General features: G+C 47.0%; 1 protein-coding gene across 1 annotated transcript; it reads left to right on the top strand.

Moving 5' to 3' along the window:
* The first annotated feature begins 9,274 nt into the window (after nt 1–9,274).
* On the top strand, nt 9,275–25,155 carry LOC111850453 (GDNF family receptor alpha-4-like). The gene is made up of 10 exons (XM_023824357.2): nt 9,275–9,708; nt 10,066–10,320; nt 10,522–10,653; nt 16,116–16,400; nt 17,121–17,213; nt 17,400–17,748; nt 22,914–23,023; nt 23,200–23,334; nt 23,429–23,571; nt 24,982–25,155. The coding sequence occupies exons 3-10, from the start codon at nt 10,614–10,616 to the stop codon at nt 25,153–25,155; spliced, it is 1,329 nt and encodes a 442-aa protein (XP_023680125.1). The 5' UTR covers nt 9,275–9,708; nt 10,066–10,320; nt 10,522–10,613.
* Nucleotides 25,156–25,605: the final 450 nt, after the last annotated feature.

Raw genomic sequence — 25,605 nt, 5'->3', positions numbered from 1 at the left:
TCTGCTCGGATACGAGGTTCCAGTGAACGTATAAACACTGCAGATCTATTTCAATCCTGCCGTTTTCATAAACCTATAAAAAATAGGCTCCATTCCTTTTACTTGTGCACATTTAAAGGAGCAAATTGGTTTTTTTGTTTTGTTTTTTTTTTAAAAATGGCGAGAACTGTGAGAAACAGCGCATCGCTTTCACAAGACGTTTCTTTCACAGAGTGGTGATGAGTCAGACTTTGCTAGTAAGTGGCTGCTGAAGACAGCTGATGTCTCCCCCTCTTGGGATACTGGGCTCCGGGGAGTAACAGTTAATGATAAGGGGGGAACTTTTCTCATCTTTTTTTTTAGCCGTCTGCTGCGGTTATTTTTTGAGGAGAGAATCAAAATCCGCATTAAATCCATGATCAGTCGATCAACAAATCCCCAAAGCAAACAGGAAGTTAGCTGCCAAAGTGCCGGGCTCTCACCGAAAGCGGCCATATTTGTTTACGCTTTGTCGGCCAATAAGTACAGAGACACGAGAGTGTTTGCTCAGAAGGCAACGCTAAGCTAAGCACGGATAGAGTGTTTTTTTTATTACCGAACCTAATGTGAGACACTAGTAGTGGTAATGAAATGATATAGTGTTTTCATGCCTCCAGATCAGTCTGTGTCCCTGTGCACTCAGCCAATCTGCTGCCTCCGTCATGTTCTTATGTGCGGACTGGCGTCCCGTTCAGTATGTCCTCAGTTTCCGGGGTAAGCGGCTATGGATCCATGTGTGGATGGATGGATAGATAGTAGAAATTGCAATAATAATGCATCTTTTTTTCCGTGAGGCATCTTGTTTCCAAGCAACAGCACAGCTGGAAAGCGGCCGGGGGGGGGGGGGGTAACAGACTGCACCTGGACACCCCCTTCATGCTGGTGAATGGACGCCAGCGTTTCTAAGACCGCAAATGTCACATGACCTGTGTAAATCTCTTTTTATTTCATTTTGACATAGGGATTTAATCCGAAACCATATGATATTCACTCCTAGAAAGAAACATGGATTTATTTGATGATTTCGCCCAAGTAGTGACTATAATGGTATTATATTACTAACCCCATAAGCAAAAGGGTAGACAGGACATTAAGGATGACAAATTATACATAAACACACACACATGTGTACGTGTGTGTGTGTGTTTTGCTCTCTGCATCTGCCCGCTGATTCTGTCTCCCAGTAAGTTTAGTCATTTAAACATGCAAAGGAAATTGACATATAATTTTGCATAGGGACAGCTAGCTTAATCACAGACAATAAATGTCACTAACAAGATTTTCTGGGTAAACTCTGTCCGTGATGAGAATATCGCAGCGGCTGCGATGTTCGCCGGCTCTTTCACGAGGCTTGTTGGCCGAGGATTATTGGCATGGACCTTGGACAGCAGCTGCATAAAGATCTTTTAAGCTCCTCTGTGTCAGTAAACCGAATTGCAATTGAAATGACGTTTTTTTTATTATTATTATTTTGCGGTTTTCAAACCTATCGCCACTTGTCTTCGAACTGTGAGCAAACTGCCTTCATCAGCTGCTGTCGGAACGATTCAAGGATTTACGTCTTTCGGCTTGTTGTTTCCTTTAGTATGTTAAATAACGTGGGCCTCTGTCGGAAGCCAGCGCGCGACCCGCTGTTTAAAGTCACACCTAATAGCCTATAAATCCCATCAGACTTTTTCAAATGCCATTCATCATTGTGTGGGAAATGCGAATAAGAAAAATGCCAGTGAGGTGTGAAAGAGCAGGGCTGACAATGCCAGTAAAACCCTTATTGTGCTGTGGATAAATGAGATATGTTCATTAATCATGATGTAACTCGCTCAGGCAGAGATACAGTGAGGGTACGATCTGAATTACCATTGTGCCAGAGACCTGCGCTGATTAAATTACTTGCAATTGTTAAAGGAATCTATATTTGTTGTTTATTACTGTGGTTTAGTAAGTATTCCCTGTGATCCTGACCAGGATAAGGGATTAGAAGATGGATGGATGAGGTACATATTGATGATTGACAATGTTCATAAACATTCATCCAATAAATGACCCATCCATCTTCTGCACAGCTTATTATATTATATATATATAATAGTATAAATTCATATCTACTATACCATAATACTATAAAACCATACTATACTACTATACTATAATACTATATCTACTATACTATGTACAAAATAGTATAATACTATAAATCTGTATGTACTATACTATAATACTGTATATCTATACAGTGTATGCTACTATATCTACTATACTTTAATACTATAAATCTATATCTACTATATTTACTATAATAATACTATAATTACCCATCCACGCATCTATTTTCTGCAACCAGCCACCATATCCCAGAAAAGAGGACATTTTGCAGGGGTTCTTCTGGATGGGATGCCAGTCCGTCACACTAAATATATACGAATAGTTTATGTATACATGGAATATGAGTATAAAGGAAGGAACATTCTGGCATGGACACAATGAGCACTTTCCAACGTATTAATCTATAAACAAAGAAAACATGCACAATTTGTTACTAAAATGTTATGTGCTTGAAAAAAACTATTCTGTTGCTTTTCTAATGGACCCTCACTGACCGTATTCATCACACTATAGCCGGCGGCCAATGCAGCCGTGTAGAACTTACTGTTCAGCACCACAGAGGAGAAAAGCAGCTTCATCTCTGTGGCCTGCAGCCAGCACAGTCTGCCGTCCGCAGGCACGCCGTTACGTGGACCCGAAATCACCCGAGACGTGCGACTGTGTGTACCTGCTAATGGCCAGGGTACCCCCCCCACCATATGTCCTATGCTCTGGGGTCACTGTCACCCTGTACTCCATAACTGGTTATGGGTGTATAGCGATAATAGTGAACTGCATTATTTCAAATTGTTTATTTGCAGGTGGTAGTTTGTAAGGCTGAAAGGTTTGGTCTCCGTGCGTCCCTCCCCATGCTTCCCTCTGCATGATGAAGTCCTCCTCCCAGAATCCAGTGCCGCGCTGTTACAGTGAGACAGCCAGCGCGTCACGGAACTTGAGGGACTTTGACCGTACATTATCTGCACGCCGGAAACAGACTCCTAACTGGATAGATGATCAATCATACGAAGAAAGGGATGGATTCGTAGAAAAACCATATGGTCTCATAATTTACTAATAACTCTTTTCCGCGAATGGCGTGCCGGTGCTCGCTGGAGCGGCTGACTGAAATAGTATGCTGTCTCTAGGGGCGCGGAGGGGGCATGGATACCCGGGCATATGCAGGGCATCCAGCGTGTTATAGGGGACCTTGAATATGAAATAACTATCATTCGTACGCTCTGTAAACATCATACATCCGCTCTGTAGATTCTGCTTTGAGGGACCCATATTTCGTAAGATTTTGACAGGGGACAGAGAACGCATAGCTGCACTCCTCATTGTGTCACTAGAAACTCAAACCGCAAAGTGGGACAACGTTACGATGATTACAGGAGCCCCTCAGTGCCATCAGCCCTAAAAAATTTTGATCACACTTCTGCAAAGCAACGCAAAGGAGTAAAACTCTATCGCAAGGGTGTTCGGTCTTACCCGCAAAGGGCCGGTGTGTGTGCAGGTTTTTGGAGTAAGCTTTAGGTCTGCCGTTCAAACCCAGGTGTGAGGACCCTTCAGCCAATCAGTCCTCTAATCAGTAATCTAATTAGGGAGTTGCAGCGAAAACCCGCATACACAGCGGCCCTTTCTGGATAAGATTGCCCACCCCTGCTCTATAGCATAGCTTGTTCTATACTCAGGTAACGCCAATTAACTGTTTATACTAGACTTTGTGCCATTTGGGCCCTTAATTATTTACCCTTGATTGAACCGTTGATTGAATGAACAGACGAATTCAAATCACCAGACTCTGAATGTGTAACTGAGTACTTGGTATGATTTCTCAATAGTTCTTAACCCTTGAATAATCAAGTAAGGGCTTGATTCATTTAAATACTAAATTGGCACTTTTTCGTAAATAATCAAAGCAACGTATTTAAGAGTATAGTTAATGCCGTTATTACATTTATTTTTATTAATAATGAATATAAGTAATGTAAATGAGCTGTTTAGATATCTGCTTCCTTCACGTGCTTTAACTTTCGTGGTTGAACGAAGTCTTCGCAGAGGCGCAAGGGTCCATCTCGCCGTTCATTTAAACAAATACTCAATCAAGGACAATTAATTAAGAAGGCAGCTGGAAATAAAACAGGATTTCAGTGAATGGGTCGGCGATAGCTGCCCAGTGCGCTTGCATTTGTGCATGTGGTCTGTCTTGCTCGGTTATTCGAAATCATCCTTAGGAAAGGAACTGGCCGCGAGTCGTTTGCTGCCTATGTGATAAAGTGCGGCTGTTATAGAGCGGCGTTTGCCATCTTTGCACAGGTAACTTGTAAAAGTCACTCATGTTGCGCAATAATTTTGTGTTGTCACACATTTCATTTTCTTTGCGTTATCCCAGAATTAGTGGAAAATGCAGCCTTGCTCAATGGTCATGACCGTTCATGGTTTAATATGTTATTAATTCAATTATGCAATAACTGCACATTAGTATTTTGTGATAACGTGCCCTACAATACAGGGACAAATTGTCACAATGTAAGTAACTGACATTTTAAAGAAGAAATTAATATCCAACTTATTATTAATGACTAAACACTTTCAGATTAGAAAGGGTAGGCTTGTTTAAGCTTAAACTATCCTTAAATGATCATAGATGGCCTATAGCCCCCCCACTCCCATTACCCATATAATTTGAAAGTGAGATCTTACTGGGACCCAGCACATTGCATTTCATATACAATACCAGTCACGTTTGGACACACTTACTCATAGAAAGATGTTTTTGTACTATTCTCTATGTGTGCCGACCAAAAAAGAATTAAAAAAAAAAAATTGTTGTGGAGGGTAGCTCTGTAAGTTGGGACTTGGAAGGTTGCTGGTTCAAATCCCTCAGCCGCCAGAGTGATTCCACCATTGGACCCTTGAGCAAGGCCCTTAACCCCAATTGCCCCAGGCACTGGCTGCCCCTGCTGTCCCCTCTATCCCAGTTCCATGAGGTGGCCTCCTGGGATGCTTTGCCAGCCGTCCTGAAGGAGGTCCCACATATGCTGAGCTCTCATTGGCCGCTTTTCCTTCACACTCTGGTCAAACCCCTCCAAAACCATTTCTGCTGTGTTTAGGTCAGGTGGCCAGGTCATGAGATGTGACACTCTATCACTCTTTTGTAGGCGCCTTGGTGTGTCCAAACTTTTGACTGGTACTGTATATCCAGATGGCCAACAAACAGTTTTAGGGGGTAGCCTATTAAGCTCTCATGCTAACTGCTAACACAAACATGCTACCATGCTATTATGGTTTACATTAATATTTACATATTAAACCTAAACAATTAGCTCTATTTTTAAATATGATCCAGTTTTAAAATGAACCAAATGGTAGGTTTCTCAAAACATAAAAACTAACATAGCAGTTCTTCCATGTAATTGGTCAAAATTAAATAATATGCGGTTACCTTACAGCGGGGGGGTGGGGGGGGGGGGAGTTAGGACGATTCCAAGGCCCCTGAGTGACAGGGGCCCTAAAGAATTTGTAACATAACTGGATTGGTCTGGACTGGGGGGCTCAGTATGATATGCTTTCATGGGGCCCAAAATCTTTAGCAACGTCCCTGCCTCAGAGTAATGTCTTGTGGAACCTAACCGCGTGAATATGTCAAAAACAGTGGCTGCTATTTATTGTAACAGCATTTCTTACCAGTAGCCTCTGACTGTGGGACAGCTTGCCCCTGTGACGTTTAGCCCCTCCCTCTACCAGGAACACACCTCCACTAACCACACCCTGCCGCCTCGCCTCGGCGACGCTGCTCCGCTCTGCCGCGAAGCTTTTCCTTGCCGCTACTGAATGCTCTCTCCGTGTTTTCTGGGACCACGAGAAAGGGGCTTTTTTTTATTAAATTAGCAGACTGCACTTATGCCTCTACACTCAGCGCTTAGTAGCGTTATCTAGCCTCTCTGTCAAAGCCCAGGATCCCACTGCATAATACTGCTTTCAGGCCAGGCTGAGAGAGCTTTGGCGTAAGTTACTGCGGCGTCACTGTGCCGAATGCAGAGCTGAAATACGCTACCGGCCCAAAGTTTTTCCACGCACTGAGATTTTCTACAGTTGTATGTCACTCACTTAAGATTTACTAAAAATACACTCGGTATTCTTTGCTAACGAATTAACTTACAGCATGTTCACCATCTGAGTACCTTTATTAGCAAGAAAATGTCATATCTTTGATTCAGCAAAGTAACAACCTCTAGCAGTTATAACAGCAGAGAAAATGTGAGACATTCTTTCTGCAAGGGACATTAAATACTGCTGCTTCACGGGACGAAACAGGTAACTAGTGCGTTTAAAGTTAAAGGACGGCCTAGAATCTGACTCTGCCATCACCACACAACCAGTTAACAGGACGTCAGACCTGCACTGTTACATACTCGTTCCATGTTATAAAGGAAACATATTTTCATTTATAGTTGTGCAGTCTACTTTACAAAGCTCAACAAGAATAAAAAAATCTGCAGTTTATGAAATAAATGGAAAAGTGGTATAAAAGAACCTGTGATGTGTAAAAACTTCTGACTGCTGAAAAGCAGCCTCACCCGGCCTGCAGGGCCGAGAGCCTCACCCTTGAAATGTCATGTTTTTGTGTGTCTGTATTTATATTCTATGTTTTCTTGCTCATTTGCACTCTGACCAACGCTAATGCTCTCTCACCTCCGTGTATGACCCGTACATCATATATCTCAAGCGGGAAATAAAAGAGACCTTGACTTTTGACTAGTTCCAGCTGGGTGATGTTTATTTGTGTAGCTTTTCTTGATGTTACATTTTATTGTATCGCGTGCTGTTTTTCCAGTCGTCTTGCACTGTAACTGTTCATTCACTGGACGTTCAGCCTGTGTGCAGCTGTACATCGTGTTTTCCTTGATGCCTCACTTGTAAAGGAAGGATCCTTTATCGATCCACATGAGGAAATTCTCTTCGCCTACCTCAGTCCTGCTCCCCATTGTAGGCTGACATTGCTCTGGACAAAAGTATGTCACATAAATAAATGCAAATACAAAGTCAAACACTGTCTTTAATCATACAGATTTTTAAACGGAATATCTAAATAACCAGAATGAAGATGACCCTTATCAGAAGTGTCATGGGGGGGGGGGGGGGGCTTTCAAGTTTAATTTTAGAAATAATTCTCAGCTAAGCAGAAATAGGTTTGTTTAATGAATCACAAGTCGTTTATTAATCTTTTTTTTCCCAGCCATTACAATACTGATTATGTATAAATGCCTAATCAGTAGGTCAGCTTAGTTTCACAGGTATTAATATAGATGGAGCAGTTCTAAAATATTAAAGGGGAAACCCCTTGTTTACTTGCGTGGTCACGCATTAGTGGTAATGACTCCCAGGCTCTGGATTATTTACATTTGGGAGTCTCTAGACTAACGCTGCGGTATGGGGTCACTGCGGGTTACGTCATGTATAGTATATTAGTTACAGCTATGGTTATTTCCGGTCGCTAGGGAGTAGTTTTGTTTATGTTCTCGTGGTTTATTCTACGTTTTTTTTTTTGTATTAATTTTAGTTGCGTATTATGTTGTTAATTTAGATGCGTCCGTCATTTTTACACGGTGCTCATTTATTTTAAAATCTTCTGACGATGAGCAGGAGGTAAGAAAATGATCCGCAGTTATCAGCACAGACTGCGGTGTAGCCTGGTACGCTAAATAATTTCTCACGGATAGAAAAATGTCTATATATTGTATTACTTATTAAATGTTCGGTAACCCCTGCATGCATACAGCACAGAAATTCAGCCGTGGCTGAAACTTTCATTTATGTGACATGGGCGTCGTTAGGTTCGATCACGGGGGGGTTATAGCCCTGAGTATTTTAAACCTAGCCCCTAGTATTTTACCCCCGATGCCAGTCTTCCTTAAAAAAACAGGTCAAGCCCCCAGATAAACTTGACTTAGCCCCTGATTTTTTTAAACCGCCCTCGGTTATGTGTATCTCCATAATCGTGCCTCTCTTTCTAAGGGCACCGGAAGTCGCACTCAAGACACCGATAAAAACTGTTCTATGCACATGCGTGCCGGAGGACTCATTTATTGAAGTGGGGCCAGAGGAGTGCTCAGGCGCGCGCTATCGTGCCCATCAGTAATTGCTTTTCTCTCGCGCTCGTCTCCCGCGGGATTTAAGGGATGCGAAGTGGTTGCACGAGACCTCAAGTCAGGACTTTTCAAGTGATGTTCAGGGTCGCGGGCGGCTTCGAGTTGAACGGGGGGGAGCAATTATTAGGATGAAAACTTGTTGATATACTACAAGGGTGATGGGAAGAGGGGATGAGTGCCGGGAGATGAAGTTGGGGGCAGAACGCCATGGTTCCCGACCTATTCTTCCGAGCCTGATGGAGTCGCATGTGGAAACATGCACATATTAATGCGGCCCAGGGTTGGGGTCAACCGGTCAGTTACTGGCAGCAAACAATGTCACTCATTCTGATGAGTTTTCACTGCTTTTACCGACGGCTGGCAGGTCGCGCGTAAATGTTAAGCACTCCCCAGAGTTTGATTAGATAAGGCTTGGTGCTAGATAAGTTAATAATTGAATAATATGGATCTGGTTAACGCAACCAGGTCCAAGACTGAGATGATTTTGGATCTTGTGTTGTCGTGCTTTACCTTCACCTCATCTGTTTGTCACACGTGGAACAAATTCCTTTCGACGACCTGAAATTACCCTCCCCAAGAGGTTCCTGTCATTTGGGGATGTATTTCTACCACAAATCTCGCTGGATCTGCGCGCTGTTCGCCGAGATTAATGGCGCATCAAGTGGAGCGTTGATTTATGAAGCAGCGCGTCGCGCACGGGAGGCGAGGTGCGTGACTTCATAAAGTCAGTCTTCTCAAACAAGTAAAATGTGACAGTCGTAAATCTGACCGCTCTTCACTAAGATCTTCGCGAGCTGTCATGAGCGACCATTTAACAACTATAACTCTTCAAAGAACCGGCAACAATGTTGAAAGACACTGCAATACCTGCCGTCATTCTACACACGCCCAAAGTGAAATCCCTTTGTAGATTGTTCTGTTTTGGAACAGGTTATGAATTATACACCAAAATAATATTTATAACATTTTCCAAGGGTTTCGATACAGCCACACTCTATAAGGCAATGTTGAGATACAGGGGAGTTTCGAGCTACTGAAAAGATCAGCAGCTAAGTCATGTTTACCTGGGGCTTGACTTTTTTTTCCAAGGAAGATTGGTATCGGGGCTGAAATACTTGGGGAGATAGCGGACCTAACGAGGGCTGTGCTGAGAGACACATCCTGCTTTACTCAACGTGATCTCTGTTTTGGGAGTACGTGCTGTGTCTCAGATAGGCTAAATCGTATATTTTCCTGTATATCCCAGGAAGCTGCCCTATACAGAAATACAGTTGGGATGCTTGTTTTTTTCTGATAATTTTAGCCTACCTGACGAAACGCAAAAGGACCGAGGGCTTAACAGTGCTTAGGAAGCACCCGCTGGATTTCAGCGATGGCAGCTATGGTCTTACGTTAAAGAATTAGCGGTGCTGGAGCCTGGGGTTCACACCACCTGCGTGGGGACTTACAGTCTGAGGTAATTGTAAACCTCTGCTCTCTAATTTCCCATTCTGGCGCAAATGAATAGGGTAATCCCCCAACTCACGGTTCTTTTCTCTCTTTTAAATTATTTTATATGGACTCCCAATTTACTGTAATTCGTGCAAGCCCACGGCTCCCAATTTAAATGGCTTTATTTATTTTCACACTAGAATTTACTTGTGAAGATGCCGTGCTTATCTTACGTCCATCTCTAATGAAGTTCATGTTTTGATCGCCGTAACTTTTGCATTGACGACAGTCTCATTCCATCCCCCCCCCCCCCAATGAAGTTGAAACGGGCGGGAACGAGGGGGCGAAACGTAATTAAGAACTCTTTTTCTTTTTTTTACAGTGTGCTTCCTAGAGATCTATTACCCCACAGGCTAGCTGATTTGTTTTCATCATCGATCTCACCTGACATCTGGATCTCTGCGTCGCGTCGCCTTTCTGCTGCGGCCGTGCGTTCCGGAGCCAATCACGGCGCCGCCAATGCGGAGCGGACCGTAGCGGCCAGACTCCCATCGCCGCGCAGCTCCGCCGAGAGACGCCGGCCAACAGGCTCTGTGATGCCAGCGCATCTTCTCGGGGAGAATAAAAGTTTTGTAGGGTAATTCCGGTTTATCTCCTTCTGTATTTCCCACTGGTAGAAATGTGATGCATTAAATGTCTGCAGCGCTCTGGGGGCGGTCGTCGCTATTTTTCATTTTTACAACTATTTTCAGTTTTATTATAAAGGCACGCAAGGTCTGACAAGATAAATAAAATGTTTAGGCGCACGTGTTAACATTGTGGGATGGTTTTGAAATAGATTCGCAGCTGGAAATACCCTGAACTGGCTCCAGGTGGAACAGAAAGAAAGTAGCGAGAGACTGAGCGCTCAGTGACGGCCGGGGACCGAGCATGATCTTCCTCGGAATACTTCTGAACGTCTTCATCACAGGTGAGCAGGCTATCGCTTGCTATTTCAGTCATTTGGCCTTGTGGTTCATTTTCAATAATTTTAGTACTAAATTTATTCTTGTCCTCTGTTGGTCTGTTTATATATCAGACACAATCATTATCCATGTCCGGCTTTACACTCCATTTAGCGTTCATTGGTTTTATATGATCAGCAAAATCGCCGCTATATTGAATTCCGGTCATTTCTCGCATTACTGGTTGTCCATCGCCTTTTAAACAGTTTATCGGTTTATGCGAACCTTCCGTAATAACCGAACGATTGTTCACATGCAAGACGCTCCAGTGATTATTAATTGAGATTAAACTTAATAACGATTAGTAATATAAATTAAAAAATATGCTTTAAAGTGACAAAACAATATGATGCATCTGTATTTAAGGGCGAGTATATAATTGCTGTAATTCTATACAAAAATATTGCTCGAATACGGTGTCGATACATTCTCCTGAATGCAAGTATTAGAAATGTAAATGATAAAAATGTCTATTATGCGTCGTTTTTCTGGCAGTCAGCATGCCAAAATCAGTTTGATCTGCAAGCAAAACTTATGGACATTTAAGTCAACATCCGAAAGTTTTCATCGTGACATAAAATTTCACAGCCTTTTAATTACTTTGCACTCGAAAGCTCCGCACGTACGAGCTTAATGAATAAAAATCTATGCATTGTGCCGTCGTGGGTACAACATAAATGACGCGTGCATTACAAAACATGCCTGAAAGGTGTTATGAAGGACGCTTTATTTAGACTGTTGCCAGGTGATATAGCGATACATTAAGTCTGCCCACAAGATGATTAATAACTATTCAGGACCATAATGTTATGCATTACTCTTTACTTGATTTACATGTACATGCACGTGCCCTCTGCATTTGAGTAGCGCTGGATAAAAGCCGGGGGCTTTACAGACAAGCTTTGCTTCTGTGATTGATAGTTATGGCTGCCATACACAAATCGCCATGACTTCTTGGCTGCTGTAAACTGCATATATATATTGAAAAGTGCTGAAATTAAGACCAGTAGCCCCATAAATATGTAAAGAGAAATAATATATTGGCGATATATTGACAATAGTGTTACTTAGCTTGCATGTAGCCTAAAGACTAAAATAATGCAGGAATTCCGAAGAAACTGGGAGCAATTAAAGTTACATGTGCCTGTTGTGGTCGGTTACTGCCTGGTTTACGGTAATGGGAACCACAGAGAATTGGGTTAAACCAGTCAGTGAACGAGCGTTTATGTTAATCCCGACCCTGCGGTCCATGATTTCCCGCATATCTAGGTAACATTAAGTGTAATAATGTCTCTCTGCCTGCTCTTGCATGCATCAGGTTCTGTGTGTGGGTAATTTGCATGTGCTGCCTGAGCTCACGTGGGTTGGCCTGGCGTCCTCCTACGATCCGGAGACACGTTAGAAGTGTTGGCTCCGATCTGACCGTGTGACAGTGAGGACTCCGTAAGGGGCCTGCGTCATCCCGTGGATGTACCCTACTTTACGTCCCCTCCTTCTTGACAGCTGCTCAAGATCATCCCTACCTGGACACGGCTGCTGAAAATAGCAGTGCTTCTTAAAAGTACCAATCGTTGGCTATATATGATAAAATATCCAGTATTTGATTTGTTATTTACCCCGCATATACAAACAGTCGCGTGAAACTTTTTGTTACATTTTTCTTGATTTGAACCGTCTGACTACTGGTGTGGCTTCGAGAAGATACGATGTTGGCGTGAATTAAACGTCCAGCAGTGAATTCAACGTCCACCACTGGCTTTAGAAAGACACCATGTGCTTTTTCTGTTTCTCAATTAGGACACGCTACAGATTACCGTTATAGATAATAAACAGCCTTTTCCAGATCCAGCTTATATACCCAATCATTAATTCTTTATTTTTAAATAATAGCAGAATGTGCCCACCACTCATTGTACTCATTTTTCCCGCACGAAACAAATCCTACAGAATGTGTGAAAATAAGCTTAGGTGAGATGGATAGTATTCCAGCATTATCCAGTGCTTAATTTTTTAAAAGATAGCTGAACTCCATTTTGTCCCGTGAAAGATCACTAGCACCATCTAACCATGCCCGTTACTTGAACCAGTCATTTATTAGTGCAGAAAATATGCGCAGTAGTTTTTCGCAATAATTTGTAAGAAAAACTTTTACCGTATATAACAGAAACAGTGATTTAACTGGCAGGTTTCCTTATAAGTTTTTCCACTTACATTTTTTTAAAGCTCAGCTGGGCTTTTTTTAGGAGCTCGATCTGTAAACGGATGAGACAGATGTGGAGGCTTTGCGGGCTGCAGGGACCGAGTGAGCGTGGTTGGTATTCTGGTGCTAAACACCAGCCCCTTCCCTCGCAATGCAAAAGTTAGGAAGGGCTGAGGCGATGCATGAATACAGAGCGGAACCTTCCGAATCAGCCCCCGGGGCGGCGTGCTTCTGTGCTTCTGACTGACACCGTGCTGATATCCCGCCTGATATCCGTCATCGCTCGTGGTCTCCCTCACCCCTTCCTCACAGGCCTCTCCTACTTTTCCCGGTTGATATTCCCAAGAAGGTAGGGCAGCCAATTGACCTTGAACCCCCTACAGTCTTTTTTTTCTCTCTCTCCTTTCTTGCCTTCTGGCTTTCTTCCCCCTACAGATGTTCCTAATTGAACACTCTTAGCTGTCTTTTTCTGTGGGGGGGGGGGGGGGGGGTGATGTTGTAAGCCATTTCATCATCTTCCCCTTGCGATTGAGATAGGTGTTATGCTAAGGACTCAGGCAACAGCAATGACGCTAAACACTAAACAACGTGGTAACACTGTACTTGAGGGAGCACAAATAATGTAGTAGTACACTCTTACTTAATGTATTAATTAACCCTTAATTAAGTGTTAGTTACATACTGTTCATCATTAATCAATCATGACGATTCATGTATTTCATGCAGTTACTATATTTGCTCATGATTTGTACTTGAGTAGTAACTGAGTCACTAAGTTCCTCGTGCCCCCTCAAGTAAAGTCTTGCCAACAATGCTAACAGATAAGTAAGAAGGAATAGCAGTACAACCCAGAGGACAGATCAGGACAGATGTAATGACGGAACAAAGGGGGCCTGTGTGTTTGCGTGGTAGTGATGTACTTGGCTGAAGGCACGTAATTATACTGCAAAATCGCGCAGTTTGGACAATCACCAGTTAGCTTGTGCTTTCCAGGTGGAGGTATTACAAGCCGGCTCCCCCTCCAGTCCCTCATCTGTCGGGTTAATACGCTCCATGTGTGCACCATTCCGGTCTTTCTGTTAAAACACCGAACTGTACCCAGTGCTGGAAGTTGAGGTCAGATCTGTCTCTATCAGGGATTTATGGGGGCGGGGCCACTGGGGTACTGGCTCCAGGTGAATGCTGATTGACCCCCGGAGTGACCTCTCCCCTGTCAATCACTGATTCGAAACATATCATTGGTTGGCCCCTCTGTATAAATTTTGGTTCCTCTTATTCCTTCTTTACCTTAAAAAATGCTAGGATCACCCCGATGTCTCCCCATCGGGCTCTCCTCCCTTTCCCACTGACCTATTATTCAGCCTGAATGGTGCCCTGTGGTTGCGTAGCCATATTCCCCGATTACACAGTAGTCGCAGGTACTGAGTACAGAGTAATGAGTACCGAGTCCATCCTCCAGACCCTCTCAGCCATGATGACATTTTTCAGAATCATATTTTTCAGTTAGACTGCAGCTGTTCTGCATGTAACATACTTGGGAAGTAAACACTTAATGCACCATTATGTCGCGGGTTCATTACAGTCTCCTCCCTCCATTTTCCCTGAGGACTCTTGTGAAATCTGAAGTTGCTCAGGGCTGACCCTGAATCTTACTCTCAGCCTCATTTGAATCACTGAAGTGACCAAGTCACAGAAAAGCTCCAAATTGCTCTCACGCTGCTCCAGCTTTTAGGGATATACACCATCGTAGCTCTGCAGCCGTGAATGTACAAAAAAAAGTTTATTCCGGTTTTCGAACTAATTAATATAATTATGTCACTTGTATTAGTGTTTCCTGCAAGAGAAATGTCTGCTCTGAAAACATGCCTAGCTTCTTTGGCCCTGTTAATGTGGGTTGGTGTGTGGCTCAGCTAGTTAGGGCTCTCTGACTGTGATCAGAAGGTCACCGGTTCAAATCCTGTCCTCGGCCGAATAATCCGGCCCCCACTGGACCCTTAACCCCCCCCCACCCCCAAATGCTACAGATAAATGGCTGACCCTGTGCTCAGACCCCAAGCGTCAGACTCACTCTGAATATGTTTATATTTGTGTATGTCTCAAAGGAGAGTAAGATGGGGTAGGTGGAATGAAGCATTTCAATGTCCTTCTGAAAATGGCAAAAAAAAAAAGCAACAGCATCATCACAGGGCTTTTGTGTTTCAATTCTGGATGCTCAGATCCGAATAAAGACTGGAGGCAAAGATGAGAGAGTACAGCTTCCAGAGAAGTTAAGCCAGTGAGTCTATCCCAACAAAGCATCTTTGCTAGATCTGTTCAGCTCGGTCGCTGTTACATATTGCTGGCTGTACTGTATGTGTCACATATCCCACTGGCGTGCTTTTAAGTCCGCAGTGGATTCAGTCCGCTCGTCCCCACGATCAGCCGTGTCTCTCCCCCGTAATGTATTCCGTGCGAGTCAGACCCAGACCGTACGGGGTGATTGTGATTCTGACCGCGCCGCGTCTGAATCCAACTTTAATCATGATGTGTGCTGTGACCCAGCGTGCGTTTAATTAGAGTGCGCTCCCGCTTAATTGAGACACCAGATAATTATTCAAGGTGTGTTTAGCAGCTCGCGGTGTTAAAATGCCATATCGCGTTTCGAATATTTAGCTCTGCGGCAGGTAACGGAAATGTCACTACATCGCACTGTATCGATGGTCTGTTAAAAGTCAACATTCTTTAATATAAATGAAATCGGTTTTACCATCAGAGAAAATGCAATTCGTTTCGCTTACAAAAGTGACTTTATAGCTTGTAGGTTTGGGCAGTTTCTAATTTTATATACCGTCATGCTGTCCAGATATTATGACACGGTATACCGCGATAAAATTCTTGGAACGGGGTGGGGTCCCCCCAAATGAATCTCGTGACATACTGTGTTACCGTGATACCGCCCAAGTTTACATGCCAGTAAGTTCCACCGGGTTAGCATCTCTCACGCATCTGCCATGAAAGTCACGCTTTCAGACTCTCATGCAGATCTGTATTATTCCATTATAAATCTAAAATTAGCTACATCAAAAGCGCTGTTACATGCATGTAAATACGTGTGCAAGTGTGTGCAGACTCGTCTTGAATTGAAAATCTCATTCCAGCCAGCTGGCCAAAGTTGGCGACCCCTTTTCCACCATCCCGAAGCTCACGTTAACTCCCCCGACCTGCTCTCTCACCTCGCTTCGCCCGCAGGCAGCTCCCTGGCCACCGCCTCGCTCCCCCTGCCCGTGGCGGACTGCCTCGAGGCGCAGCAGAGGTGCGTCACGGACCCCGAGTGCTTGCCCGCGTACCGGGTGCTGGAATACTGTGCCGACGAGGAGGCCGTGTCCCCCCTGGCACCTGAGGCACGCCATGAGTGCCTGGAGGCACAGGGCGCCCTGTTGCAGTACCGCCCCCTGCTGGCCTGTAAGTGCCAGCGTGGCGCGAGAAGAGAAGAGCAGTGCCTGAAGGTCTACTGGACAGTCAGGTTCTCAGAGGGTGAGTTGCTTTTGTCAGTGTTATTTCTCGGGTTCGAGCACAGAAGATGCATATCGCAGGTTTAGCCATAGGTCCTACAAATCGGCACCTGAGGCCTGCGTTTAATATTTATACCATAAAATGTAACATGTTTTATTAATATTTTTATTTTATCCATTCATACACCTACATAACCGCTTACCCAGTCCAGTGGCAGAGAATCTGGAGTCTAAATTAGAAAGCACAGCACAGCCGGGCCGTGATGCCAATCCATTACGGGCAGAGATTTACTTTATTTGATGTTTAATTTAATGAATAGCCGTGTTTCCTGAGGCATTTAATTTATCACAGGCTCACACGTATCTGTATAGGCAAATATCAGGGAACGGAGGGAACGGGAAATGTCTTTCGCTGGCGCCATCCGACGGTAGATTGCACGCCTCGGCGATTTGAGAAGCACAGATACTAATGAACATCGGCCGCCCTTTGAAAAGCGTGATGCCGCTGCTGGGAAATTAGTATGTGAAGTCGCTGAGAAGTTTTTACATTGACGTTTGGGAAACCAAACAGTTGTTGTAGCTGCAGTACATGTTCTTCTTCTGTGCAGCAGCTGTAAACCTGTAATTTCCATCAGGATTAATAACATTCTATCTATCCATCCATCCATCCGTCCTGTTGCACCTTCCCTATATCCTGTCTTTATTTTTCCCTGCTTGTCACTGTCCCTTGCCCACCCCCCAGGTAAGGACGAGTATCACGTCTCCCCGTATGAAGACCTGCAGGTTGGGCTGCTGAGGCATATCGACGTGTCACACATGGCCTCCATAGTGGCAGGTGCCTGACCTTTACAATTCAGTTCATTTCTATATAGCGCCTTTCACAGCAGAGTTGCCCCTAAGGCACTTGCGTTGTGGTACATTCCTGCATCATCGGCTTTAATGCATCCTATTCTAAAACTCAGTCCAGTAACCTGTAAGTCCGGCTTCCACACCCCTGTCCCTGCCCTTCGTCCTCCCCCAGCATCCTCTCTCCCCCTGGATGGGCAAAACCACTGCCTGAAGGCGGCGCAGGACTGCGGCCTGTACGAGAAATGCGGCTCGCTGCGCTCCGAGTACGTTCTGGCCTGCACTAAGCGCGTGCCGGGCTCCGACCGCTGCAACCGGCAGAAGTGCCACCGGGCGCTGCGGCGCTTCCTGGAGCGTGTCCCCGAGGAGTACAGCTTCGGCGTGCTCTTCTGCCCCTGCGCCGACGCACTGTGCGGGGAGCGCCGCCGCAAGACCATCGTGCCCTCCTGCTCCTATGAAGAGCCCGACGGCAAGCCCAGCTGTCTCAGCCTGCAGGGATACTGCCTGAGGGATGAGCTCTGCAGGTCAGTGCAGTGGGCGTCGGCCTTTTGGGTCGGTGGGCGTCGGCCTTTTGGGTCGGTGGGCGTCGGAATTTCGGGTCAGTTGGGCGTCGACCTTTTGAGTCAGTGGGTGTCGGCCTTTTGGGTCGGTGGGCGTCGGCCTTTTGGGTCGGTGGGCGTCGGCCTTTTGGGTCGGTGGGCGTCGGCCTTTTGGGTCGGTGGGCGTCGGCCTTTTGGGTCGGTGGGCGTCGGAATTTCGGGTCAGTTGGGCGTCGACCTTTTGAGTCAGTGGGTGTCGGCCTTTTGGGTCGGTGGGCGTCGGAATTTCGGGTCAGTTGGGCGTCGGCCTTTTGGGTCAGTGGGCGTCGGCCTTTTGGGTCGGTGGGCGTCGGAATTTCGGGTCAGTTGGGCGTCGACCTTTTGAGTCAGTGGGTGTCGGCCTTTTGGGTCGGTGGGCGTCGGAATTTCGGGTCAGTTGGGCGTCGACCTTTTGAGTCAGTGGGTGTCGGCCTTTTGGGTCGGTGGGCGTCGGAATTTCGGGTCAGTTGGGCGTCGACCTTTTGAGTCAGTGGGTGTCGACCTTTTGGGTCGGTGGGCGTCGGCATTTCGGGTCGGTGGGCGTCGGAATTTCGGGTCAGTTGGGCGTCGACCTTTTGAGTCAGTGGGTGTCGACCTTTTGGGTCGGTGGGCGTCGGCATTTCGGGTCGGTGGGCGTCGACCTTTTGGGTCGGTGGGCGTCGACCTGTTGGGTCGGTGGGCGTCGGCCTTTTGGGTCGGTGGGCGTCGGAATTTCGGGTCAGTTGGGCGTCGGCCTTTTGGGTCAGTGGGTGTCGGAATTTCGGGTCAGTTGGGCGTCGGCCTTTTGGGTCAGTGGGCGTCGGAATTTCGGGTCAGTTGGGCGTCGGCCTTTTGGGTCAGTGGGCGTCGGCCTTTTGGGTCGGTGGGCGTCGGAATTTCGGGTCAGTTGGGCGTCGACCTTTTGAGTCAGTGGGTGTCGGCCTTTTGGGTCGGTGGGCGTCGGAATTTCGGGTCAGTTGGGCGTCGACCTTTTGAGTCAGTGGGTGTCGACCTTTTGGGTCGGTGGGCGTCGGCATTTCGGGTCGGTGGGCGTCGGCATTTCGGGTCGGTGGGCGTCGGCATTTCGGGTCGGTGGGCGTCAGAATTTCGGGTCAGTGGGCGTCGAGCTTTTGGGTCGGTGGGAGTCGGCATTTCGGGTTGGTGGGTGTTGGCATTTCGGGTCAGTGGGCGTCGACCTGTTGGGTCGGTGGGCATCGACCTTTTGGGTCAGTGGGGGTCGGCCTTTTGTGTGCGTGGGCGTCGGCATTTCGGGTCAGTGGGGGTCGGCCTTTTGTGTTTGTCGACCTTTTGGGTCAGTGGGTGTTGGCATTTTGGGTCAGTGGGCGTCAACCTTTTGGGTCGGTGGGCGTCGACCTTTTGGGTCGGTGGGTGTTGGCATTTCGGGTCAGTGGGCGTCGACCTGTTGGGTCGGTGGGCATCGACCTTTTGGGTCAGTGGCCGTTGGCCTTTTGGGTCGGTGGGTGTTGGCATTTCGGGTCAGTGGGGGTCGGCCTTTTGTGTGCGTAGGTGTTGGCATTTCGGGTCAGTGGGCGTCGGCCTTTTGTGTGTGTCGACCTTTTGGGTCAGTTGGCATCCTCAGTTCAGTGGGCATCGACCTCTACTGTCTGTGGGTGTTTGCCTTTCAAGTCACTGGGCATCAGCCTTTTATGTCAGTGGGTGTCGGCCTTTCTGGTCAGTGTGTGTCGACCTTTCATTTCAGTGGGCGTCGGCCTTTCAGGTCAGTGGGCGTCGGCTTTGCAGGTCAGTTTGTGTCGACCTTTCAGGTCAGTGGGTGTCGACCTTTCATTTCAGTGGGCGTCGGCCTTTCAGGTCAGTGGGCGTCGGCCTTTCTGGTCAGTGTGTGTCGACCTTTCGTTTCAGTGGGCGTCGGCCTTTCAGGTCAGTGGGCGTCGGCTTTGCAGGTCAGTGGGCGTCGGCTTTTCAGGTCAGTGGGTGTCGACCTTTCATTTCAGTGGGCGTCGGCTGTGCTTATCAGTGTGTGTCGGCTTTGCAGGTCAGTGTGTGTCGGCTGCACATCAGACACTCACAGAGTGAGATACTCACCTAAGCTGCTAATTCATGCCCGTCATGAGCCCAGGCTCTCACCCAAATGCTGTTTCTTCCCTTATTCCTTCACTTCAGGTCATGGATGTCTCTTTTCATCATCCTGAGTTCTGTCTCTTTAATCTCAAACCCCGAAAACAGTCATGGAACTGAGACACATAGACCCATATGGGTGAGAGCGATAGAGGCTGTTTTAACAAATGGAAGGTAGTTAATGTAGTTCGTTTTAAATTGAATTAAAGAGAATTAATTGCTGACAGGGAAATGTTCAGGAGACCGCTGAAAGCTTTAAAACAAGAACGTGAACAATTATGAGGTGTGTGGGTGGGGCAAGGGGCGTGGTTTCGGGTCATTGGGTGTCAGGTGACCTGGAGTGAAATTAAAGGCAAGCAGAGAACATAAATACACCTCAGTGCATACCAAGTGGCCGAACACTCGGGGAGACGCCGTCGCCGTGTGACAGATTGCCGGGCTCAGATTTTGCTAGCTGGTTTTGCAAGAGGGTGGCAGGCTTTGGTTTTTCCGGCATGACGTGAATTATAATTATATTGTCTAACGGGCACATTCGGAGTCTCCTGCCGGTTCGAATTTACAGCTTCTTGACAGCTAGACCGTGCTCAGCAGCGGCTGTGAACCTGCGGTTTCAGGCTGCAGTTCCCACTGTATAAGTGCACTTTCATACATAATAGGTATCGCAGAGCGGTCAGAGTCAGCAGCCATTGAATTCTGGGGGATTGTAAGTGATTCTGGGAATCTGTATCATCCATCCATTCATCTTCCATAAATATGTATCCAGTACAGGGTCGGGGTGGGGGGGGGGGGGCCCATCCCCAGGCACGAAGCTGGAAAAAACTGTAGACGGGATACCAGATTTTCAGAATGAACATCCTAAATTTTACATAGAAATGCACATTATTCCAATTTTTTTTTTTAACTCAGAATAATACTTTTTATACTATGAACTGCTTTTCCTCAGAGTAATGTGCCACATTCTAAACATGTTTAATTTCATTTTTAACTTATTGGTAAGTAGCACCACAGCCTGCAGTGAGCCCAAGGTGCCTGATTTGAGAACAGAACAGCATAGCAGCTGCTGTCATACAGTAGTGAAAATCTGAGAGGGGAACAAACGCCTTAAATGTTTCTCCCCCGGAGGTCAAAACAAATGATTCCTTCCCAGTGTAAACAGCTAGTTTTCAGAATCTCAGAACAGGTGCGATGTTTTTGATATGGAATGACTACGGTATCTCATAAGACACCGAACATTCACAACCAACAAAACAGTCACTATAAATGTCACTCTGCGGCACCACAAAAATATAATCAGAGGTGGAAAGTTCAGTTCCCGAAAGTACAAATCCAGACCAAGATTTTGTTTCAGTCAGCCAGTTGAGTATCTGTGACTGTGACATGCTCAACTGTTTGGTTGAAACAAAATCTTGGTCTGGATTTGTACTTTCTGGACCTGAACTACCCACCTCTGAATTTAATGATAACATTAATAGTGATTTTTGAGGTAATTACATTCCAGTAACTGGGCTGCCGCAGATCTGACTTTTACTCATTCCAGTGTAAACAGCAGCCGCTTCTTCATATAATTAATGTCTGATGTCTCTTCTTTTGCTGTTCTGACAAATAATAGAAATTCCTGGAGATTATTCCAGGAGAGAAAGTGCCAATCTGAACCCTCAAGGTTCTTACTATGCGGGCAAGAAAAGCTGAATGACGTAAACATGGTTAAATCTAAAGCAGGTGTAAACGTTACATTGGCGACGACCTATCTGCCTGATGCCACAGCCCCTCACACGCGGTTCATGCATCCTGCGTTGTCTATACACTGATTCTCTCCTCCTTCTGACTGTTTTTGATTATCCCAAGCTTGGGGGGGGGGGGGGGGTCGCCTTCAGCTTGATGATGTCATACAGAGCCCCCTGGGGACACACACATGGTGCATTAACAGCCACCGAGTGACACACCATTCTGGAAACTTCTAAACGCCTAAACTGCCCCAGTGTAAATTATGTAGACTAATAGATCGCAGAGCGAGAAGTGATCGAATTAATGATGAGTGAGCCTTTGATCCCGTCTATTTCTGTGTCTCCAGAAAGTCTCACCAGGTTCAATTAATAAAAAATATATAAATTCTATAAGTTCTAGTCTATTTGATCGTCTGAGGTGGACAACTGCTCTGTTCGGAGTTCATTTCTACTCAAAGGTGCAGGTCCTCATATGCATATAATCTGCATGGTTATCGATGTGCAGGTGACCTCCAAAGGTCCTCATTCATTGGGCCTCGTTGTCCAATAGGAATCCACGTGTCTCCTGCTCGGCGATGCCAGTGCCCGACTTCACGGGTGACCTTTCCACCCATTGGCTTTGAAGCAGACCCGGCACAGTGTAATTCTCCTGCTCTCTCGGCCGTGGGACATCTCTTATCGGTCATTTCGGAACATGGCAGACCTCAGCGGTTTGTGAGGGAAAACCAGCCACTGAAAAGAAGTTCTCAGTGCTGGAGGTCAAGTTAGATACCAGATGTATTAAAAGTAATCAGATTCCTCGTCGTTTATGAAATGATCAACAGATAATCAGTATAATTTACATTGTTTTACTCCTCCTTTTTGCAATATCGCTGTTTCTCTGTGTGTGTGTGTGTGTGTGTGTGTGTCCTTGTGTGTTTGTGTATGTCGTCGTATCTCTGTATCATTGTGGGTATGTGTTTCTCGGGGTGTTTGTAACTGTCTGCCGGTTTGTGTTTGTCTGCTTGTCTTCCTGTTTACATGTCTACCTTTTGCCTGTTTTTCCCCACTTGTCTACCTTTTTATGTACCTGATTGTATGTTTGTCTGGCTTTTTGTGTGCCTGTTTGTTTCTGCTGCTTGTTTGTCTGTTTTCTGCCTGAATTTCTGTTTCTCTGCCCATTGTCTGTTTGTCTGCCCTTTTGTCTGTTCATTTGCCTGCTTGTCTTTGTTTGTCTGCCTGCTTGTCTGTATTTTTCTGCTTGTTTCTCTGCCCATTTGTCTGCCTGTCTGTCTGTCTGCCTGTCTGTCTGTATGCCTGTCTCTCTCTCAGGTCCCGACTGGCCGATTTCCAGCATAACTGCCAGGCCTCCTCGCAGTCGCCCTCTGGGTGCCTGAGTGATAGCAGAGCTGTCTGCCTGAAAGCGTACGCTGGACTGATAGGTAAGCAGGAGTGGCCGAAGGGCACGCGGGGGGGGGGGGGGCAGGGTAAGGGCAGGTGGAGGGGGAGTGCAGGGGGAGGCCGGATAAACGCGTGGGGGGGAGGAGGGTGACAGACGGGCTGCAGGCAGGAGCCGCAATCAAGGTGACAGACTCTGTCACTGACCTGCCCTCCACAGGCACCATCATGACCCCCAACTACGTGAGCAACAGCAGCACAGAGGTGTCGCAGTGGTGCAGCTGCGAGGGCAGCGGCAACCGGTGGCAGGAGTGCCTGCGCGTGCTGCACATGTTCGACGCCAACAGCTGCCTGCGTGAGTGTCTGCCAGCCAGGCCGCCCTGCACCCACAGCCGCTCGCCGCCCACTAACCGCCCACTAACCGCCCTGCTCTCCCCTTCTCGGGTCAGGCAACGCCATCGGCGCTCTGGGAGGCTCGCCGCCCCGTCCAGTGGAGAGGACCTCGCCGCCACCCCCACGCCCCACCCCCAGGCCTGTCCCCACCATCCAGCGTGACATCATCATCGCCAACGCTCTACCTGACCTCAGCACTGTGAGTAGCTCCGCACTTGGCCCCGTGCCCAGCACTGCGCGACCTCACGCCATATGCGGGGAATGGAATATCATCCAGCTGGCTGGACAGCGCCCCCCCCCCCCGCCACCACCATTGCCATCCCCAAACTCATTTTTTAAATTACATAACATTAATTGGTTTTCAGTCTAAACTGCTGTTGCTAAAGTGATTTGTTCTGAAGCAATCTTAAATAAGTCAAACTGAAGTACAAGATGGGGGGTGTGCTATAGAGTTCATTAAAAAAAAAAACTTGCTTTCCCAGAGGGAAATTCTAGTTCTATCTAAAGAAAGTACTTTAGCTACCTTACAAAGAACAAGTCAGGGTGCTGTACAGCGACCTGTCTGTCATAAAGAGCGGATCAGGGCGGTATAAAGCGGCCTGTCTGTCATAAAGAGCGGATCAGGGCGGTATAAAGCGGCCTGTCTGTCATAAAGAGCGGATCAGGGCGGTATAAAGCGGCCAGTTGGTTATAAAGAGCAGATCAGGGTGGTATAAAGCGGCCTGTTGGTTATAAAGAGCGGATCAGGGAGGTATAAAGCGGCCTGTTGGTTATAGAGAGCAGATCAGGGTGGTATAAAGCGGCCTGTTGGTTATAGAGAGCAGATCAGGGTGGTATAAAGCGGCTCATCTGTAATACAGGGCAGGTCAGGGTGGTGTACAGCAGTCCCTCTGTAATGGAGAGCGGATCGCTGCTCATATAAAGCGGCTGTCAGTTATGGATGGTGGGTGGTATAAAGCGGCTGTCAGCTATGGATGGTGGGTGGTATAAAGCGGCTGTCAGTTATGGATGGTGGGTGGTATAAAGCGGCTGTCAGTTATGGATGGTGGGTGGTATAAAGCGGCTGTCAGTTATGGATGGTGGGCGGTATAAAGCGGCTGTCAGTTATGGATGGTGGGCGGTATAAAGCGGCTGTCAGTTATGGATGGTGGGCGGTATAAAGCGGCTGTCAGTTATGGATGGTGGGCGGTATAAAGCGGCTGTCAGTTATGGATGGTGGGTGGTATACCGGCCCATCAGAGGGCGGTGCGAAGCATACGGCAGCCGGCACCGCGTCTCCGGCTCGGTCGCCTCCCTGGCTCTCAGCTCCTGCTCTGCTTCTGTTTGAGAGGATTAGCCCGAGGTGTTTGCAGGAGGTGCACATCAATATTAATATTCATTTATTCATGCCCATCTGTCTCCTTCTCTTAGCCTCGCTCCCTCCATCCTGATCCCTTCACCACTCTCTCTACCCTTTTCCACACCGCTCAGTCACACCTCCAATTCCTCTAACCCCGCCCCCTTGCCACCTCCCGTTTTCGGGTCCGTGACCCTCTGTCCGTCCGTTGTCTGCTCCTCCCTTGACATCCTCCTCGTCTGTCCCTCAGTTTCTCATCTCTTGTCTTCATAGGTGGAAGATAGTGATGAGGAGGAGGGTGAGCAAGATCACCAAGACTTCAACGTGATCCCGCCGTACACGAAGGAGTCGAACGTGGGTTCCGGGGCTGGGGGGGTCCTTTGGGGTCCTTCCCCGCTGACTCTGCTGCTGGCTGGCGTAGCTCTGACCAGGGGGTGCCAGGGATAGAGGACTCAGCCCCCCGCCCCCCCTCCCCCACTCCCCCCAGCCCCCTTGGATCATTCATCCACAGAACAAACAAGCAACAAACGCGGAGACTCTCTCAATGACATTGAGGGAGAAGATGGGAAAGGTGGGACCAGGAGGAGGGGGGGGTGGAGAGATGGAGCGGGAAGAAGAAAAAGGAGCGCTCCGCCTGCCCTCCTGCGCTCTCGACGCCGTTCCCTCCGACTCCCGGACACGTGTCATTATCCGAGCCGATCGGAACGCCCTGGAAACAAGAAGGCTGGAGACTGATTACCGACCGCACATACAACAGCAAATAAACAGACACGGGGTAACCGGTGCGGATAATCGAGTTGTAGGTTGAATTAATGAGCGGCGAATAAACATGCTGGCTGGGTATTGGGTGAGATAACGGGGAAGCGGCCTTCTTCAGTGGACGGACGAACTCCAGGT

The sequence above is a fragment of the Paramormyrops kingsleyae genome, chromosome 24 (genome assembly GCF_048594095.1).
Source record: "Paramormyrops kingsleyae isolate MSU_618 chromosome 24, PKINGS_0.4, whole genome shotgun sequence".
Taxonomy (NCBI): Eukaryota; Metazoa; Chordata; class Actinopteri; order Osteoglossiformes; family Mormyridae; genus Paramormyrops; species Paramormyrops kingsleyae.
Note: the sequence above shows the minus strand (reverse complement) of the source record. Positions and strands in the feature narration are given on the sequence as shown.